This window comes from Elephantulus edwardii, unplaced genomic scaffold (assembly GCF_000299155.1).
Source record: "Elephantulus edwardii isolate Elephantulus edwardi_28Jun2011 unplaced genomic scaffold, EleEdw1.0 scaffold00086, whole genome shotgun sequence".
Lineage (NCBI taxonomy): Eukaryota > Metazoa > Chordata > Mammalia > Macroscelidea > Macroscelididae > Elephantulus > Elephantulus edwardii.
In genome coordinates this window covers 6,194,973-6,214,502 of record NW_006399836.1, presented here as the reverse complement: position 1 = coordinate 6,214,502, position 19,530 = coordinate 6,194,973, and the positions used below count along the sequence as shown (strand labels likewise).

The 19,530-nt window shown below is 51.2% G+C and overlaps 1 protein-coding gene across 1 annotated transcript in view; it reads left to right on the top strand.

The window, feature by feature from the left end:
• CACNA1I (calcium channel, voltage-dependent, T type, alpha 1I subunit) overlaps nt 1-19,530 on the top strand; it is a 186,428-nt gene that overhangs the window by 36,217 nt on the left and 130,681 nt on the right. Inside the window, exon 3 of the mRNA XM_006890106.1 lies at nt 1,917-2,050. Within this exon, the coding sequence (XP_006890168.1) occupies nt 1,917-2,050 (134 nt within the window). The remainder of the gene's footprint in view (nt 1-1,916; nt 2,051-19,530) is intronic.

The window sequence follows — 19,530 nt, the reverse complement described above, 5'->3', positions numbered from 1 at the left end:
TAACCCCCCTACACCCCACCTAGACCTCACCCATTCCCCCATCCCCTGTGCAGGCACCGCCCCCTACCTCTTCCTCAGCTGTGAGGTCATGGTATCTCGCCTATTTTTCCACGTGCCCACAACCAGGACTCGCCCCGCCCACACTGGCCATACTCCACCCATTTCCCCGCCCCAGAGCAACTATGCCCCTCCCACCCACACCTCATTCATCCCCACCCCCGACCCACCCGCGCAACAACCACGCTCAGCCGGTCCACACCTCCCTTCACTCATTCGCTCCGCCTCCGCATGCTAGTGCCCAGTCCCTTTCCCCGCCCCGGTCCCTGTCCCCTTCCCCTTCAGAACCTGCCCCTCCCTTGTTCTGTCCCTTCAACCCCTGATTCCTGGATCCCGCCGTCCCTGCCCAAGTCCACCTTGATGCCATCGCCAGACTCCAGATCCCCTACTTCTCTGACCCTCCCCTTGCTCAGCTCCTAATGCTCTAGGGTCATTTAGTCGGCCCTGACATTCCCTGTCTTGCTAGTCTCTCTAGGCCTCTTGCTCTTAGCTCCCTTTGGTCCTAGGTTAGGGTGTTTGACCTAATCTTTGACACCTGCCCTGAAACTGTGCAGGATACACATACACGCTCCTATAGGCTCATTCGATCCTCACAATCTTGTGTGGCAGGGTTATATCGATTTTATAGATGTGCAAATTCACAAACCCATCTCTTGACAAAGTCAGGTTCTCATGAATTCAGGAGGCAGGGGCTCTGAACTCCCTGGATGGGTTTTTGTTACGAATCAAGCCCAGATCTGGAAGTAGAGCCCCGCTGGGCAGGTAGCCGGCTCCTCAGGCCCCCAGGCCGTCTGAGAACCATCTGCCTTTCCTGGGTGGCTACCCAAGAGGTGGGTTGTGCACTGAGGACCTGGCTGTGTTTCTCTATGTCCTGAACACTCAGGCTGGGACCTGGCACCCTGCAAGTGCTCAGTGCTGAACTGAACTCACTGCAGCCTTCATTGAGCTGGGGAAGAGGAATCTGACCCATGTCTTTCTCTCAGGGGTCGAACACTCATATTTGGGACCTCCTTTCTGAGCAGAGGAAGGCTGGAGGAAGGCTGGATTCAGCCATGTGCCCCATGGGGGTGTCAGCCTGTTCTGAGAAGTCCCCTTCCATGTGGACTTTGGAGTCAGACCTCCTGTAGCCTGGGGCAAATCACTTAACCTCTCCAAGTTTCCTAATCTGTAAAATGTGGCTACCCAAGCAGTCATTGAGACATTTAATGTAAGCTGAGTGTAAAGCCCAGTACTTGACATATGCTAGGTGCCTGAGTGTACAGGAGTATGTAAGTGTATAGGGGAGCCCCTCTGGTCCCCCATCAAGGACCCTTGCCATTACACATGGTCTTGTTATGTGCTATCAAATTGCGTGCGACTCATAGCAACCCTATGTACAGCAGCTCTGAACCCTGCCCTGTCCTGAGCCAGCCTCATTGACTCCAACACACCTAATCTCTTTGCCCTAGTTATCATGTCAATCCATCTTATCTGAGGTCTTCCTCTCCTGCACTGTCCCTCTACCCTTTGAAGCATGATGTCCTTCTCCAAGGACTGGTCCCTCCTGGCCATGTGCCCGAATTATAGGAGGTGGAGCTTCAAAATCCTAGCCTCCAAGGAGAAACTTAGTTTCACCCTCTCCAAGGAACAAAGTAGAGTGGAAGTTGTGGCCCCGGGAGTACCTATTGTCCTCAGTGGGACAGTCTCCTTATCTGGGGGGTAGGATCCCCAACACTATCTTCCTTCACTGAGGGAGTTTCTGGGTCTTTCCAGGCTCCTCACCGCATGCCCATGTCCCCACCCACCCCCAGCCCCGACCCTCGGGTTCTGCTCTGGAACCTCACACTGTCCCTTTCCTCTTCTTTTGTCCCTCTCGACAGGTCTTTGATGACTTCATCTTCATCTTCTTTGCCATGGAGATGGTGCTCAAGATGGTGGCCCTGGGCATTTTTGGCAAGAAGTGCTACCTCGGGGACACGTGGAACCGCCTGGATTTCTTCATCGTCATGGCAGGGTAGGTAGTAGTGCCAGGCGCCTTGGAGATCACCCACCGGATTCCTGGTGCCGGAGGAACCCTACTAGAGTGGTGGACTAAGGTTTGAGCTGCTACCTGAAAGCTTGACAGTTCAAACTCATCAGCCACTTGGGCAATCCTCCTCTGTCCTGCATGGCAGCTGTGACTCGAAATTGCCTTGAAGACTGTGACTCTTGGTGACAGTGACCGAGTTGTGTGCTGGCTACTGTGTGTGGTGGCCCTTTGGACCGTGGAGGTGGGAGAGATGAAGCCCCTTTGCCATCCTGTCTGGACATGCAGACGGATGGACAGACAAGCATTCATTCTTCCTTCCTTTGCTGAGTCTCATGTTCTCTTATATTGTCGGTTGATATGGGTGGGTCTCTTTTACATGAGCTGTATGTGTGACCTTAGAAGAGTCGCTAAGCTTCTGGAAGCCTCAGTTTCCTCATCTGTAAAATGGTAACAACAATGGTATTGGCATCAAGATGAGCATTGAGGAAATGTTAACTGTCATGATGAGATGAGTTGCCGGTGGTTGTCCAATCAGCTTAAATTTGTGGTGGTCCCATCTGTGTGAGGGTACAGCCTCACACAGATGCTTTCTTTTTAATCTTTAAAAAAAAATGTTTGTGGAAGTTGAGAATATCTACAGCCAAGCAAACGCCAGGTCGGCCAGGCCACTGATGCTGTTCTCATGGTGTCATGTGTGTTCCTCAGGGCGGCAGTGTTTATGCAGGGGAGGGTGGGGAGCTGCAGGAGGTGCGTGTGGGGCTGGGCAGTGGGGCACCCCTGTTTTCTGGGGCCCAGTCACTGGTGTGGATGCTGATGCTGTCCCAGTGAGTGGAGTCAATTATTAGCTTGCTGGCCCGATTAGAATTCTGTTTGCAGAAACTCAGAATGCCCTCACCCAGCCAGGCCAGCGGACAATTCACTGCTGCTTTTCTCCCTGGTCGCAGCTTTTGCTCAGTGTCGTCTTCTCATTGGCACCTGATCCACTTCTTGATCCTTTCTTTGGAAGCTCAGGGTTCTGGGATTGTCAGCAGTATCTGTTTAAATCGGTTTCTGGAGTCTCTGTCTAGGCCTCCATCTTACCGGAAGCCTCCCTGGACCCCAATTATGCCCTTGGACTTGTGCAACAATACCTGCTGTCCTTTTCTGAGCTGTTCCTCTCCTATTAACACAAACTCACTGCTCCCTACGGAGCTTTTGAGTTGCTGTTGACATTTTGATCCCACATAGATCTTCAGAGAGAGTAATGCTCGAGGCAGACGTGTTTCCCTCGTTAAGCTAAACTCTCATTTGGTCCATATGGTTTTCAAGCTGATTTTTCAGAACGTATATCACCAGGCTGTCTTCTGAAGTGCCAGTGGAGGGACTTGAACTTTCTACCTTCCAGTAGCAGCTTAGCATGCTAATTGTCTGTTCTACGCAGGGCCTCCACAGATACTGACAAGATTTCTTAAAAGTCTTTCTCGAATCCTGAAGTAACCCTGTGTCAAGGTATCGTTAAAAAAAAAAAAATTAAACGAGAAAATAAAGCTCGCACAAATCTCGAATGAGCAAACATATCAGAGATTTACTCAACTCGTTAATGACGAATCAGCAGGATGGTAATCAGCAGAATTAGGACAAGATGCACTGGCGAGAGGAACGGGGCTGTGCTATAGCTAGGTGAAGCCAGGCTGGTTAATGACCTACCGGGTAACGGACGATAACCTTCAGAGGATCGTTTCTATTGGACGGAAATCTCCAGCAGACAAAAGTCAGCCGCTAACATGCAATTTCATAGCGTCTGGACCTCTAATGAATAGTAAACAGTGAATCAAACAGAGGTGCACTCCCACCCCTCAGATAATGAAATAGGCGTGAGAGAGAGCTGTTCAAGAATTCTCCAGAACGACACAGTGAGAAATGCTACCCTCTTTCTGCCTTATTCCTGAGCTTGGGGAGAATTTTCCCAGCTCCTGTTTCCAGGCCGGTGTTTGCTCAGCTGGCTCCCCCCAGTGCCCGCCCTGGGTGCCCCCACCGGCCCTTTTGACTTGAGGCGTTTCCTGTTTCTTGCCTGATTCCCTCCTGTCTGCTCATATCATATTTGCATAAAGAAAGTGAAGATCTAAGCTGAAAAGAGAGAGGGGCCGGCCTGGCTTCTCAGCATGGTGAAGTCTCAGGGTGACAGCTTCTCTGGGTCCTCGGCCAGGTTGGCACCTTTCCTTGGCTGGGGACAGGCTGGCTGGCTCTGTGAGCATTCGATAGGTGTGGATTCACAGGGGCCCCACTGAGAAGGGTCCCACCCTCGACTTAAGACTTTACTGTCACCATTTTAGAATTTTTAATAATTTCCAGACAAGAGGCTCTGTGTTTCCATTTTGATTTTGCAGCAGGCCCCCAGGCTCCAAAGCGGGGCTTGGCTGGCAGTCAGGTTCAGTAGAGAGTTTTGCCCTAAAGTCCTGAACACTGATGTGCCCAGCCTTGTGTTGGTTGCTGGGGGCTCGGGAGAACCAGAACTACCCCAGTGTTGGGGTCCTCCCAGTCTTTTGTGCTGATAGTGGACAGTGACAGAGCTGGCGTGGGTGGGGAGGGCAGGGCAAGGCGCTAATGTCCAGCCCTCTAGTCTTGTTTTCCTGCTCCAGCCCGGCCCCAGGGCTGCCCGCCCGCTTGCTCTGCGTCCCCCTGCCTTGGTGCTATAAATGTTCTGTTTCCCGAGTAACAGGCCTGACATCTGAGGGTGTCTTCTCCCTTCCTGCCCCTCCCCTTCCCCAAATTATTGGCTCCTTCCTCAGGCTGCGGAGGGAGACACAGCAGCTTCGAGCTGGAAGGTTCCTTGGAGGTCATAGCCTTCAACTTCACTTGGAGTGTAATTATCTCAGCAGGCTTAGCTGGGACCCAGAGGCCAGCCTCCTGCTTGAATGCTGCCGCTGCGGGAGACTCACTACCTCACAGGGCGGCCAACCTCAAACTGGGACAGTCTAAATGAACAGCATCTTTGGGAAGTGGAGGGGCAGGAAAAGCGAAGGAAACCTTCAGTGAGGTGGATTGACACAGTCGTTACAACAATGGGCTCAAACACAGCGAAGGTCAGGCAACATTTCCTTCTATTCTACCTGGAGTCACCACAAGTCAAAGCCAACAATGGTGACTAATAGCAACTTCATAAAAAGTTCTTTCTTTCATAGAGCTGAAACTTGTCTTCCTATAACTCCCACCTTATAGTACCATCCATCCACTCATTCATTCACAAATATCACCTTTTTAAAAAAATATTTTATTAATTTTAATGAACATTTACAGAGATTTTGGATTTTCATTCATTCATTGTTGCACTTTTTTCTTTACCCCCCCCCCTCCCCAGTTCACTCCTCTCTTTGAAAAGCAAAAGATAAACTTCTTCGTTGGTATACAATCCCCTCGCCCCCGACCCTGCCCCCGCCTCCAGCCCCAAATGCATTCCACTATGCAATCTTAATTCTGGATTCCTGTGATAATCATAATATGCTATCATATATCACTTTTAAACTGTTCTCTCCCTCATCTGTTTCAATTCAGTATACATAATCTATCCAGTTTTTCTAGTTTTACCTCAACCCCAATGCCAGTCCCATTCTACAACAGTGGCACCATGCAGTATTTGTCCTTTTGTGACTGGGATACTTCACTCAGCATACTGTCCTCCAGGGTCACCCATTTTGAATAATATTGCATGAGTTCCTTGTTTTTCAATGCAGCACAGTATTCCATTGTGTGAATATACTACAGCTTCTGTATCCATTTGTTTGTTGATGGGCACTTAGATTGTTTCCAACTCCTTTATATTGTGAATAAAGCCACGATAAACATGGGTGTGCATATGTCTGCTTGGATGTACAAATATCACCTTTAATGAGCACGTTCCACATGCTCTGGGTGCCTAGGGAACTCCGGTGTCCTGGTTGAGTTAAGAAGCTGTGCTGCAATCCCAAAAACATGCTGTTCAAATCCACCAGCTGCTCTGCAGGAAAAAGATGGGTAGTCACCTCCTGTGTGATGAACTGCCTCTGAAACTGCTGGGGGGTCAGCTGTACGTCGTTTCTGACTCTGTGGTACACAACAACAACAACAAACCAACAACGTAACTCCCGCCTAATACCATCCAATATGTGGTACCATCCATCCCACTCATTCATTCACAGAATCACATTTACGGAGCGCATACTACTACATGTCAGGCACAGTGCTGGGCACGTGGAAAAATAGGCGAGATACCATGACCTCATGGAGCTCACAGCTGAGGAAGAGATCGGGGACGGATAATCCCTGAGAAATTCTAGATGGTGCTCAGTGCTATCACAGAGAGGCCCAGAAGGCGGCTGGGTGTTGAGGGCTCACTCCTGCAGGGAAGGCCGAGGGAGAGCTGACCAGGTATAAGGTGTGGGGAAGGATGTCCCAGGCAGAGGGAACAGCATGCCTAAGGTGGATATTTGAGGAAGAGATGGGAGAATGGAAGGAGATATTGGAGCCTAGGGACTTGGGGCCCAGAGGCAGCTGGGAGGGACGTCACTGACACACTCCTGGCAGAAGTCAGAAGGCAGCAGCTTCACTCTCTTTCTCCAGGTGACATGTCCCAGCACTTCCCACAATTCTCAAAGGCCGGTGTTCCCTGAGGTACCCCTGGTGGACTCAGTTCTAGCTGTCATGGCCCCTCTTGCTTATGGCAGAAGACAGGACTGAATGGTTCCTCACCCTGCACTGGAGTTTTCTGGTTGGGATGGGGCTTGTTGGGGGACACGCGGCGTGGTTTGGTGGTGACCTGTGGTTGAGGCGTGTGCCCTGCAGCCCCCAGGCCATGCTTATCCCAATACTTGTTTTTCCCCACCGTGGAACTAACCACAGCGGAGGTTTTGAGCCCCAGCACCCCGCTGGTGTTGACCTTGATTTCATCCTGCAGTGGTGTCCTGGCACCCTGATTCAGGCTTCCACTGTGTTTGGTCAGCCCTGGACCTCAGGACCTGGGCTACCTCACTGGAGACTCTGCAGTGTAAGGTCTTGGCAGTGATATCTTTTGGGGTGTAGTTGAACCCACTTCCCTATCTCATCATTTAAGTGACTTTTTTTTTTGCCTTTGTCTTTGTTATTGTTACGTACTGTTCAGTCAGAGCTGACTCACAGCTGACCTTGGGAGTTAGTCTCACAGGAGGAGATTTCCCATCTTTCTCCTGAGGCGCAGCGGGTGGATTTGAACCATGTGCCTTTGGGTTGACAGCACAACTCCTTAGCACTAAGCTAGCTTTCTCCCTGGGGATGATGAGTTATCCAATTGACTGTAAACTTGACACACCCTTTATCTGTACAACTATCTCCCTTACTGTCTCAACCCCCCCCCCCCTTAACCACAAAGATGGAGTGTGGTTGGCTTGGCAGTTGCCGGCTGTGGGGAGGGGCCTGAGAACATTTGAAAGGGTCCTCAAGGATCTAACGGCTGGTCGTTGGGGTCAGCCAGGGCTGGAGGGTTTAGCTGCTTGGGCCACCCCAGAATGAGTCTGAGCAGAGCTTGGCCAAGACTAAGGGAGGCTGGGGTGGGCTCTACCTTGGGTGAGGGTGGGGAGGGGAACCTTCCTTAAATCTGAAAGCCCCTGACTCTTCCAAATGCAGTGGTTCTTGGGGCAGAGGATGAAGTCAGTAAACGTCCTGCTTGCTCCTCACTGCCGTGCATGACCTTGGGTGCCTGCTTGGTGCTTCTCAAACTTCCAGAAGAACAGGGTCCCCAGGTGCTTGGGTTAAAATAGAGACTCTGAAGATCTGACCTAGCAAGTGTGGGCAGGTAACTAGCATTCCGGTGACCTCATTCCAGATGGTCTGTGGGCCAGTCTTAGAGAAAGCAGTTCATTGCCTGGCCCCCCACTTGCTGCAGACCCTTAGGGTCACACTTCCAAGTGGTGATCCTGTCAGTTGGAGATGTACAGGAGGAAGAGAAGTGGGGGGTAGGGGGCAGGCACGGGGAACTCTGTCTCTGCATCTGTGTCCAGGAGCTGACCGTCTCCTGACAAGTAGGAGCACTTTGTGAACAGAACTGTGGAGACGTCACATAGAAATATTTGTGGTCATTAATAATGTTGATACAAACAGCAGCGATGTCTGTAAATGAGCACCTTGGCCCTGGAGCAGGCAGGAGAGGCTGGGTCAGGATTTATCACACCCAGGAGACACCATATCTCGAGTGCGTGCAGGTAACAGCTTCCCACCTCGACTCTTACGGGCACTTGGGAATCAAAAAGTCAATAAGGATTGTTTCTCAGCCTGCACTAGAGCATTCTAAAGAGCTCTGGCAGGCACGTCCCTTCTGTGGTGCCTCATGGAGAGTTCCTTTTGTCCAAAGTGCCCCATCAGTGGGACTTTAGAAAGCAAAGGGAACAGAGTCCTCTTAGGCACCATCCAGGGCTATGATAAAAATAAGAACATCGATCGCTTGCTGAATACTCACTGTGCGCGTGATCTGTGCATTCTCTTGTTTACTCTTCAGTCTAGCTTTGGGAAGGAGGGACTGTGGTCAATTCCATTTCATAGATGAGGCTCGGGGACTTGCCCAAGGTGTAAGGCGCAAGTAAGTGCTGGTAAGGAAAAGAGCCAGGAGTTGAAACAAAGAAGCTGGTTTTCATGCACTGGACTGGGTTCTGATTCTGCGCAACTTATTGAGTGTATTTGAGTCAAGAATGCATTAGGCTGCAAGTAACAAAACCCGGCCAACAATGATTCATGCAAGTGCTGTTTATGTCTTTGTTTTCCCTGACATAACATGGAGTTCTGAGATCTGCTATTACTGGTGATGGTTTTATGATGTGGGGGCTGCCATCCGTGCAGTTTTCTTGGTCTGTTCCTTTACGGTCACAGAGTGATTGGTGAAACCATGAGCATCATGTCTGCATTGACCACAGGAAGAAAAGGTGACAAGAGGCAGGACTATGTCCATGTACTTTCCTGTTTTGATCAGGAAAGTCATGTTCCAGCACATTTGGTCTTAACTGGATCTTGTGGCCAACCTTAGTTGCAAGGGAGTCCAGGAAAGCTGGGAGTGATCCAGAAGGAGGGAAAATGAAACAGTGGGCATTCCTCTCTCTGGAGCTTAGCTTCTTTGCCCTTTAGCAAAGCTGTAGCCCTGCCCTGTCTCAAAGCTGTGGTTAGAGTCTTCAGAGCTACACCCAGGCTCATACAGCAGGGCTCATGATCTGTTGAGAAGTCTAAGCCTGTATCAGTGAAACCTGTGCGAGCTTTGCAGAGGCCAGTGCCTTGGAACCCCTGGCCCTCTCACTGGCTCTACAGGACAATCTCCTCTGAGGACTTGGGGCTCTGTTGTGCTGAGTTGTCACTCTAGAGTCCCCAGAGCCTAGCCCTGGGTGGACAGGCACGGGGAGACCATGGTATGTTTGTTTTATGTCTCTGGACTAAGAGACACAGCTGTGGGATGGGGTACTGGCCATCTCCTGGAAGCTGAGCTGACTGGTGGGTCCATGTTGACTTGGAAAGATCCCAGCGGGAACCTTGGTGTGGATGTTCTCTCCATTTGCATATGGCGCAAGACGGGCGAGGGAGTGATAGGCCTTGCTTGGTCTATTTCCACGGAAACAGAATGGTTTCCATAGGTAAGGATGGGGTTGTCACCAGAAAGCTGTAGGGCAGTTTGGTGAACCAGGCAGCACTGAGTTGTATGGGGCAGGACCCGGCTCAACCTTGTTTAAGGGTGTTTCTCTGAAAGTTGTAGAGTCTCTGGCTTTGGGGTTTGCTCCATCCCGAATCTCAGCCTGTGTGTCCTTCCATCCCACAGCTCAGTGGGTTGTTCCTCTGTGCTGGCAACTCTCCTCTCAGGTGGGAAACTGACTGTGGGATGCTCTGGGCTTTAGGCTTAAGCTCACCTACTCAACAGGAAGATTGATTCCCTTGGAGGCTGGTACAGCATGTCCTAGAATTGAACCGCCTTGGTGTGGATTGGCTGGCTTTGGTCATATCCTTATCCCTGAGCCAATCACAGGAGACAGGGTGAGCTTTGATTGGCTAGACTGTGGTCAAAACTCATCCTTGCTTCTGCGTGAGATGTGGGTCCCACCACACGAGGTGGCCCTGAGAGGAGGGAAGGTGATTCCGGAAAGTCTCAGGGCTGTTACCCCACGCCGAGGAGGATGGTGGGGCAGGCCAAGACATTGATCTGTTTCGGGGACAGGTGTTTACTGAGAACCTCGCCTGTGCTGGCCACTATATGTCCAGGCAGTGTGGGCTGCTTCTGTGCATCCCTTAGCTTGCAGGTGCAGCCCTCCAGTCTATGCTACCATCTTCACACTTCCTCTGCTGTCTGTGTCACCTCCTTTTCTTATAAGGACACTTGTCATTGGATTAAAGAGTCACCAGATAATCCAGGTTGATCTCATCTCTAGATTCCTAGCTTAATTCCACTCACCAGACTCTTTTTCCAAATTAAGTTCCCCTTCGATGTGGACCTGTCTTTTGGAGGGCCACCGTTCAAGCAGGGTATGACAGGTATGTCCTGAACCTTGGGTACCACTTGGTGGAAGCGACAATGATCACTTTCTCATCAGTGGCAGTTTTCATCGCCAGCTGTGAGAGATAATTCAGCAGTTTATAATTAATTGCTATTTGGGGCTCTTATTTCATAGATAAAACCTCAATATCAATATCAACTCAGTATCAGGGCCAGCCAAGAAACTTGGCAGGGGAAGGTACTTCGAGGTAGGCTTATCAGGTTTAGAAATAAAAAGAGATCTCCTCCCTCCAGTTTGAAGTTCAGATAGACAAATAATTTTTTAGTAAAAGTGTGTGCCATGAAATATAAATGAGAGCTGGACAGTGAATAAGGATGACAGAAGAATTGATGCCTTTGAGCTGTGCTTTTGGAGAAGAGCACTGAACATCCCACGAACTGCCAAAAGAACAAACAGATAGGTCTTGGAGAAGGAACAGTCAGAGTGCTCCTTGGAGGCAAAGATGATAAAACTTCATTTTACATATTTTGGACATGCTGCTAGGAGAGGCCATTCTTTGGAGAGGGGCGTCATGCTTCAGAAGGAAGAGGGTGGGTCAGAAAGGAAGATTCTTAACGAGATGGATTGACACAGTGACTGCAGCAATGGGGTTGAGTGTGTCAGAGATTGTGAGGACGGCACAGTGTAAGACAGAGTTCAGATCTGTTTGTTCATAGGGTTGCTACGGTGATTATGGGTCATACTTGACCCATATGGGGCATTCATAGGGTTGTTAGGGGTCACACTCTATTCTATGTCCCATAACAACAGAAATAACAGTAACTCACAATATTTGAAATCTACTTATCCTTGAAAACCATTTATTGTTTATCTCAAATGCAAACTTAATGTCCTGTATTTTATTACCCCAGAGAAGTCATTTGAGTGGAGTCTTCTGAAGAGATACTTGTAATGAGAAGGTTCAGGGTATCCCACCACTGAAGTTACCAAAACTGCCCCATTTCCACCTGCCTGGGTTCTGTTTCCTGGGTGGTGCAAGCAATTAGCATGCTTGGCTGCTAACCCAAAGGTTGAGGGTTCGCGTCCACCCTGAGGTACCTCAAAAGAGAGGCCTAGGAATCTTCTTGGGAATAGTCTTCCCCTGGAGACTCTGTGGGGCCCAGTTCTACAGTGACACACCGGGGGTCACCATGAGTGGGAGTCCACTTGATGGCGACTTGCACGGTGTTTTGGTCTGAGCTCTGTCCGTGCTGCCTTTCCTGTGACTTTCATGGTCCAGTAGGCTGCCTTCCCCCCAGCTCCGCCTTTACCCAGAGTTGGTTTCTGAGTGTTCATTTCCCTCCCAGTCAAGTGGATCAGTGTTCTCCATTTTTCTGGTCTCCTAAGATTTGTGGGAGGAACTGTGGGTGAAAATGACCCCCAAATCCTGACGTGCTGGGCAGGGCCAAGGGTTACTGTTCTTGCCCTTCATCTCTCTTCCTGCGATTGCCCAGCTCCCTCTCCCTCCTCCCTAGGACACCGACTGTGTGCCTGGTGCAGGGACATTGGGTGGCAGAGGCTGATGATTGAGTTATCTACCAACACAGGTCTGAGTCATCCCATTGCCTCTGACAGCTGATCTGTGATTCCCAGCCTCTCAGCTTCCCTCCCATTAGCTACATCTTAAATTACATTTTAAGAAGGCCCCCGTGGGCCCCTTGCAAAGACTGAGGAAACACCCTATTTTTATCAGCATCACACAGAAATCATCTCCTGGGCGGGGTATTTCCTGGAAAGACTCGAATCTCAGTCATTTTATGTTGCTTCTCATCAGCTAGGAGCTAAAAGGCTTCCCCACCCCCCTTCTTGTCCCTCTGGTTATTCATTTGGCAAGTTCAGAAGGGGTGGCTGCCTCGAAGCCAGGCCCGGGCCTCGGTGATGGGGACTCTGAGGCCATTCCTTCGAGAAACAAGGGAGCACACAGAGGATACCTCAGTGTCAGCCCTGCGCTGGAGGACATTAGGCAGCAGAGCGCACCTCTGCCCAGGCGCGGGGGTCTGGAACCCCAGAAAGGCCTGTCCGCCTGCTGTCTGCACAAGCAGGGGCCACTGGAACAGCCTAGTGCACTCTGGGAACTGGGGACACTCTGGTGTCCCTGGAAGCGAGAGACGGGCAGGCCTGGGAGACAGGTCAGAGAGAGGGCCGTGGTTAAGGTTCTGGCAGCCCTTCCTGCCTGGGCTTTTTCTGGCAGGTGGTGGGATCCAAGAAAGGTTTTAAGCAGGCATCACGTGATTCGTGGGCACACACGCTCTGAAGCATCAGCGCTCGTTATCATAATAGCTCACGCTCCTTAGTGCCGGCTTGTTACAGTGCGCTAAGCCCGGAATGTTTATGATGAACAGCTCATTCTCTCCACACCTCTCTGAGGGGGTGCTTCAGTGACTTGCCCAAGGTCACACGGCATGTAAACAGCAGAACTGAGGTGGGAACACGGGTGGGCTGGTGCCAGGCTCTACCCACTGGACAGCACTCCCTCCAGAGAACTGCCATCTTCATGGGGGCTGCGGCTGACGGGGTGCTTGTGAGCTAGAAGCTGGTCTGTCTGCTCCTCGCCTGGCTGAGGGCGGTGGGCTGGGGGTGGGGGAGTAGCTCACACAGAGCTCTCCGATCCCCCCACTACCTGGCTGTGTGTGACTGGGGCAAACCTCATCTTCTCTCTGAGCCCGTTTCCACATCTGCAGCGGATGTCGTAATCCCATCGTGGGAAGATTATCCGAGGGTAGATGTGTAAAGTACTTGGCACATTGTGTGTGCTTGGGAAACCCTTCAGAACAGGCCAGGAGTCTTGAATTGCAAGTGACAGAAATTCAATTCAAACAGGCACCAAGCCACAAAGGGGGTGGATTGGCTCATATCACTGAAAAGAACAGTGGGCAGAGCTGGGATTCGGGTTCAGTTCGAGGCAGGTGCGCCAACCATATGGTCAGGATCCTGTCTCTCCAGCTCTGGTCTTGGCCTTCCTCCGTGTTGGCAAAATTCTCAGGCCACAGCGGAGGCAACATGGCTGCCAGCACCCCCAGGTTTCCAGGCAGCTGCTCTGCAAAAGAGCACCCCTTTTCCCAGCACTCTCAGCTCAAGGGCTAGACGGCCTTTCATTGGCCCCGCTGAGATCACATGGCCGTCCTGAACCTATCACGGTGGCCAGCCAGGTTTGAAGGCCCCCTGGTTGACCAGCACTTGTTCTCTGGTTGGCTCTTGGGAGCCAGGAGACTCAGGCATGGAGAGTTCAGCAACTTGGCTGGACCAAGTGGGATGTGCCTTGGACAATGGTTGACTACCCTCCTTCTGCAGCCCTAGGACAGTCCCCACCTTGGCATAGCCACCCCTGAATTCTGGAGCCCCTCTCCCCAGAGACAGCCTAGAAACTGGGTTTAGCCCCTCCTCCTGGGGTGATTTCAGGACGGAAGTGCTCACTTAAAAGCAAAATTACTTACCTAATTAGGCGCTTGGGAGCTGGCAGGAGGTAGTGGGGGTTTTTGTTGATTTTTTTTTTATTTTAGACTTTTAGCACTGAAGCTGTGTGATAAAGTAACTGTGTAATTAGGAATTAATTTCTCACTCCCGCAAGTGATGCTTTACTTGGGGCCTGAGGGAAGTCAGGCCGGTGGGTACTCAAAGAAAAGCCCCTTCCTCCCCTCCTCTACTCCGGAGGGTGGAGAACCCAGCGCCCACAGCTGTCATACAGGGTGGGAAGAGGCGGAAGGGTGAAGGAGACCGTTTGTTCCATCACAGGTGGCCATCAGCAAAAAATGGGATCTCTTATTCGGGCTAAATATAGTCCCCGAGCGATCACGGTGTATCAGACATTGGGAATGTGTGCACAGGAGTAAGATGGGGTCCAGCCAGGAGAGAGAGGCATGCCCAGCACCCACAATGTGTGATCGGGACACTGTATGGGCCTACTGTCCAGTCCTATACACCTTTACCCTATCCCAGGGGGAGGGTCCCTGCATACCGGCAGCCCCCCAGCTTTCTCTTCTGTCCCTACGCTGTCCTTTAACAAAGAGGGGGAGGGGACTCGGTGACTAATGCCCCAGCCTCCTGCCTTGTGGTGGTTCCAATTCTCAGCATGGTCCACACAGTCTGTGAGGGTAGATCGGTCAATAAACAGGGTATGCATAGGTTTAATTGGGTTTACTTGTTGATATGGGCTGAGCAATTTCACCACATTTTGAATGCAGGGGACAGGTGGAATGAAACAAGTTGGTGGGAAGGCACAGTTGGGCCTATGCTACCTTGTTTATTGGGGACTCCAGGTGGAAGGCACAGTTGGGCCTATGCTACCTTGTTTATTGGGGACTCCGCTGGGTTGGTGAGTACTGGGGTGATCAGGGATGAGGGAAGGCATTCCTGGCTTAACTCACCTCCACCTCTTTCACTGTCTTGGAACATCTCACCTGTAAACGCTGCTCAGGAGTTCTTGGTCCAGGGTCCGCTTTTGGGAGAATTCAGACGAACCAGGAGGTGAGAGGCAGGATGTAAAAGAATCCAGGGCAGAGAGGAGGTGAGAAGTTGTTCGAGGCAGGACATGGCCATGAGCATCAGAGTGAAGAGAGAGAAGTAACAGACATCTGTGAAAGTTTTCATCTTGTCCCTTATTACAGAAGGGCATCCTGCCCTGAGGGTGGGGGCTGTGGTGGGTGCCCTTCTCTTAATTAAGAACCAATAATCTCATCAGAGGAGTCCCTGAGACTCTCTGTAAGCCTTCAACCACAGCGGTCCCCTGGGATCAGTACTTGGCAGAAAAAGGCAGAATGACACACCACGTGAAGGAGGGTACCATTAAATCGGTGCTCTACTTAAAAGAAAGAAATCTGTGTGAGCTCAAAAGGCCAACGTGTAATCCACAGCACAGATGAGAAGATAAGGGGCCGGAGAGTCCAGAGGACTGGAAATGGGGCGAGTGGGACATAATTACAGACGCTGGTGACACGGAGTGAAGAACGCCACTAATGCCATTGATCCATCAGTGTGGAAACTGCCAAGCAGAATCCCAGCTTCTGTATTAACGTTCATCATAAAACCGAAAATATATATAAGAAAAGGATCAGTAGTTTCAGGCTAAGGAGGATGAAGCCTGAGTGGCAGGTGGGGCAGGGGAGTCCGGGAGCCGGCAGGAGGTGGTCCCCAGGGTCTTCCTGAGAACATGGGGAGGCTCAAATGGGTTAACACAGGTAAGGAATCAGAATTCTATCTGTCTGTTGTTCATCCATTCACCCAGACGCCAGGCGTCTGTTTACATCTGTTGTGAAACTTCATGGCATCGAGATAGTTCTAGACTAAATGGGCAGCAATTCACCAGCACATGTGCCACTATATTTACTCCTCTCCCCATTTCCTGGAGCTCTAGTCGTGTGGTCCATAGCAAGCTGCGCTGCCAGCCCCAAGGTGGCACCTCACTCACTGGTAGTTCGAATCCACCAGCGGCTCTGAGGGAGAATGATGGGCTCTCTCCATCTGTGCAATTTTTAACTTTGGAGACTCCACCAGAGGGTCATTGTGTTTCACTTTGCATCTTGTTGCTCCCAAAGGTCCATCTCACCCTCTCCTCCAGCCCCAGGCACAAAGTGAGCCCATCTGATTAGTGTACAGCCCATAACTTTTCTCTCTAATTGCTGAGTCTCTCCCAGAAGACTTGCTAAGAGCGGCCAAGTCCTTGGAAAAAGACATCATGTTGGGAAAGAGAGGAAGACCCTCCAGGAGATGTGTTGACATGGTGTCTGTAACAATGGCCTTGAACATGATGCTGATTGTGAGGATGGTACAGGAGCGGTTGCTCTGAATCATAGTAGACTTGTTGGCACTGCACAATCACAGTTGCCACGAGACTGACTGCTTGGATCAAATGTGCTGCTTTCTTGGGAACATCCTATTGCTGTTTTTTGAGACTATGGACGAGGCTGGCCCTCGACAGCTAGAAGGTCCCTGGCGTGGTAGCCAGCAGTGATGTTGTTGATCAATAGGGAACGTGTGTCAATAATCAGGAGGCTACAGAATCCTTGTTGTCTCGACTGATTTCCCTTTAGGGGAAGCCTTCAAAGTGAGTCCAGTCTGCCTGTAATGTCAGCATTCAGACTGGAGATGAGGCATCCCATCTGCCTGGTGCTCCCTGAAACTCGTTATAGGAACCAATTCATAGTTGAACCCCCCCCCACCCCCCATTGGATTTTCAGAGGCTGTAGATTGCAGGGGAGGAGATGGCCCATCTTACGTCCACAGAGAAGCTGGTGGATTGGCACCACCGGAGAGGGGTTGGGTTGCCTTTGAGCTAGCAGCTTAACTCCCTGTGGGCTAGTGCTCCCTGGTGCCAGGTGTGTGCTCAGTGCCTCCAATGTGCCCCCTCCACTGTGTGGGGTCAAGGGCTGGGGCTTGTCACACGGTTGTGATATGACCTTGGGCGAGTCACTGAGACTGACCGAGGCTGAGTTTTTTATTCACAGGATGGTGCGAACTGGGGCTTGTGCAGGTCCTGTGAAGTGTCTGGTCACATCAGGATCCTGTGGACGACAGGAAGGAAACAGTGCACTGTCTTGTGCCCTTCTCACCCCGGTGGCCATGTTTGAGTCCATTTTTGCAGCCACAGTGTCAGTCACTCTTAAGGGTTTTCTTCTTTTTCCCTGACCCTCTTTACTTTGCCACAATGTCCTTCTCTGGGGACTGTCCCTGCGGGAAGCATGTCCTAAGTACATGACACAAAGTCTCACTGTATTCATTTCTAAGCGGCAGTCTTGCTGAAATTCTTCCAACACACATTTATTCATTCTTTTTTTTTATTGGGAAAAATATATTGGGGGTACAAGGAGGTGAGGGTTGTGGGCAGAAGGGTGAGGATGGGCAGGGATGCAGTTGCAGAGCTGCACAGTTTGGTCGGTGGGGGGAGCAGGTGAAGGAAATGATGAGGGTCCAGTGGGGACCAGACGTTACAGAGGAATGACAAGCATTTTCCAATAGTAACATATTTATTCGTTCTTCAGCCAGTCCACAGTGTCTTCGGGATTCCTCACCAACACTGCTTTGCAAAGGCACAGATTCTTTTTCTTCTTTTTTTGGGGGGGGTCTTCCTTGTTCATTGTCCAGCTCTCAAATGCATATGAGGTGACTGGAGACACTACGGCTTGAGTCAAGCACACTGCAGTCCTCAAGGTGCTGTCTTCGCTTTTGAGCACTTTACAGAGATCTTCCGCAGCACGTCAGTGCAATGTTAGTTCTTGACTGCTGCTTCTATGGGTGACGACTGTGGATCCAAGTAAAATGAAAGCCTTGGCCGGTTCAAGGTGAGGCTCAAGGCCTCCACTGCTAACCAGTGATTACCAATCTATACGAGGCCGGTGAGATGGGTTTATACCCATTTCATGAGTGAGGAAACTGAGGCCCAGAGAGACAGTGACTCTTGTCCCAGGCCAGGCCAGGCTGGTTTCCAGGCGTGAGTTCAAGTGTGTCAGACTCCAGTGCCCATGTCCTGTGCTGGGAGGTACTGGCTTAGGCGTTCTCTGCTTCCGTCTCCAGTCTTAGTTTCTTAATGCTGCTGTAACAGAAGTGTCACAAGCGGGCAGCTTTGATAAACAGACATTTATTTTCTCACAGTTTCTGAGATCAGAAATGCAGCGCATCAGCTCTGTTGGCTCTGGGGGAAGGGCCTCGCCTCCCCTCAGCTTCGGGGTTCCTTGACAGTCTTCACGTGGCGAGGCATCTATCTTCCCCCATCTGTACTTGCTTTTGTGCCCAAGCTGCTCCTTTTATACCTCAAAAGTAATTGGCTTCGGATCCACCCTGCACAGAAAGGCCTCACAGAAACAGCCTCATTAGCATGACAAAAAAAATAAATAAAAAAAAATCCCTGTTCCCAGATGTTGCTGTGTGCTGTGTCTCACATGACAGAGTGACAGAGTTTCCTGGAGGAAGGCTGGTGACTGCCAGCCTAAAGGTCAGAAGGTGGGCTCTGGCAGCGGCTCTGCGGGAGAAAGACGTGGCTGTCCACTTCTGGAGGGATTTACAGCCTTGAAAATCCTGTGGACGATTTCTGCTCTGTCCCACAGGGTCACAGTAGGATAGACAGACGGTGGTAGCTTTGGGTTTGGGGTTTTGAAATCCTACCGGAGCAGACTGATTGCCCTTTCCTCTCTTGGAGCCACTGGAGGGTTCGAACTCCCAACCTTTCAGTTACAAGCTGAATCCTTCATGATTTTAACACCAGGCCTCCTATGCACATGCTCAGAGGTTAGGATCCCCAACATGCATTTCCAGGAGCACAGCCCCTCAGTAACTCCCACCTTCAGCCACTTTCTCCCCGCTCATTGAATGACTCTGCCTGAGGAAGTCAACTTTCACGTCCTAGTTTCTTTCATCCTAGAAGTGCCCCCTCACATGTCTCTCTGGCTTCCCCAAGCCCACCCTCTGCTCCCCTTGTCTGCACCGGCTTCTTGCAGGACTGGCTTCAGCCTTTGTGGGCTACCAGGACCCCCACCTCTAGCACAGCCTGCAGAGCATGGACTGAGCTTCCTGGACCCAGCTCTCCCCAGGGGAGGCAGACTGGAACGATGAGGGTCTGGCTGGGTGAGGGGAGGGGGCAGGCAGTCTGTAGCTGGCTGGCCCCTTGCCCCAGGGTGCCTCTCAGCCTGTTGGGGGGTGTGCCAGCGGGAGCGCCTGTTTGTGTCCCCGAGTGTGCTGCCCCCGCAGTGCCTCCGTCACATGCGGCTCCCTGGCTGCTGGAGAGCTTTCCACCAAATAGGAAAACGACGATTTAGATTTGGCTCACCCACGTACGAAATCCTCGCAGGCCCCTCTCCCACTGCCCGGCCATGCCTCGCTTCACCCCTTCTTCCCGCATGCAGCCCTGCCCCCCTGCCCCAGCCCCCTCCCCTTGCAGCTCTGTGTGTCTAGTTTAGGGCCCCACCACTTTTTCATATTCCTCCCCCTCATCAGAATTTAGGGTCTGTCGGTGTGTGTGTGTGTGTGTGTGTGTGTGTGTGTGTGTGT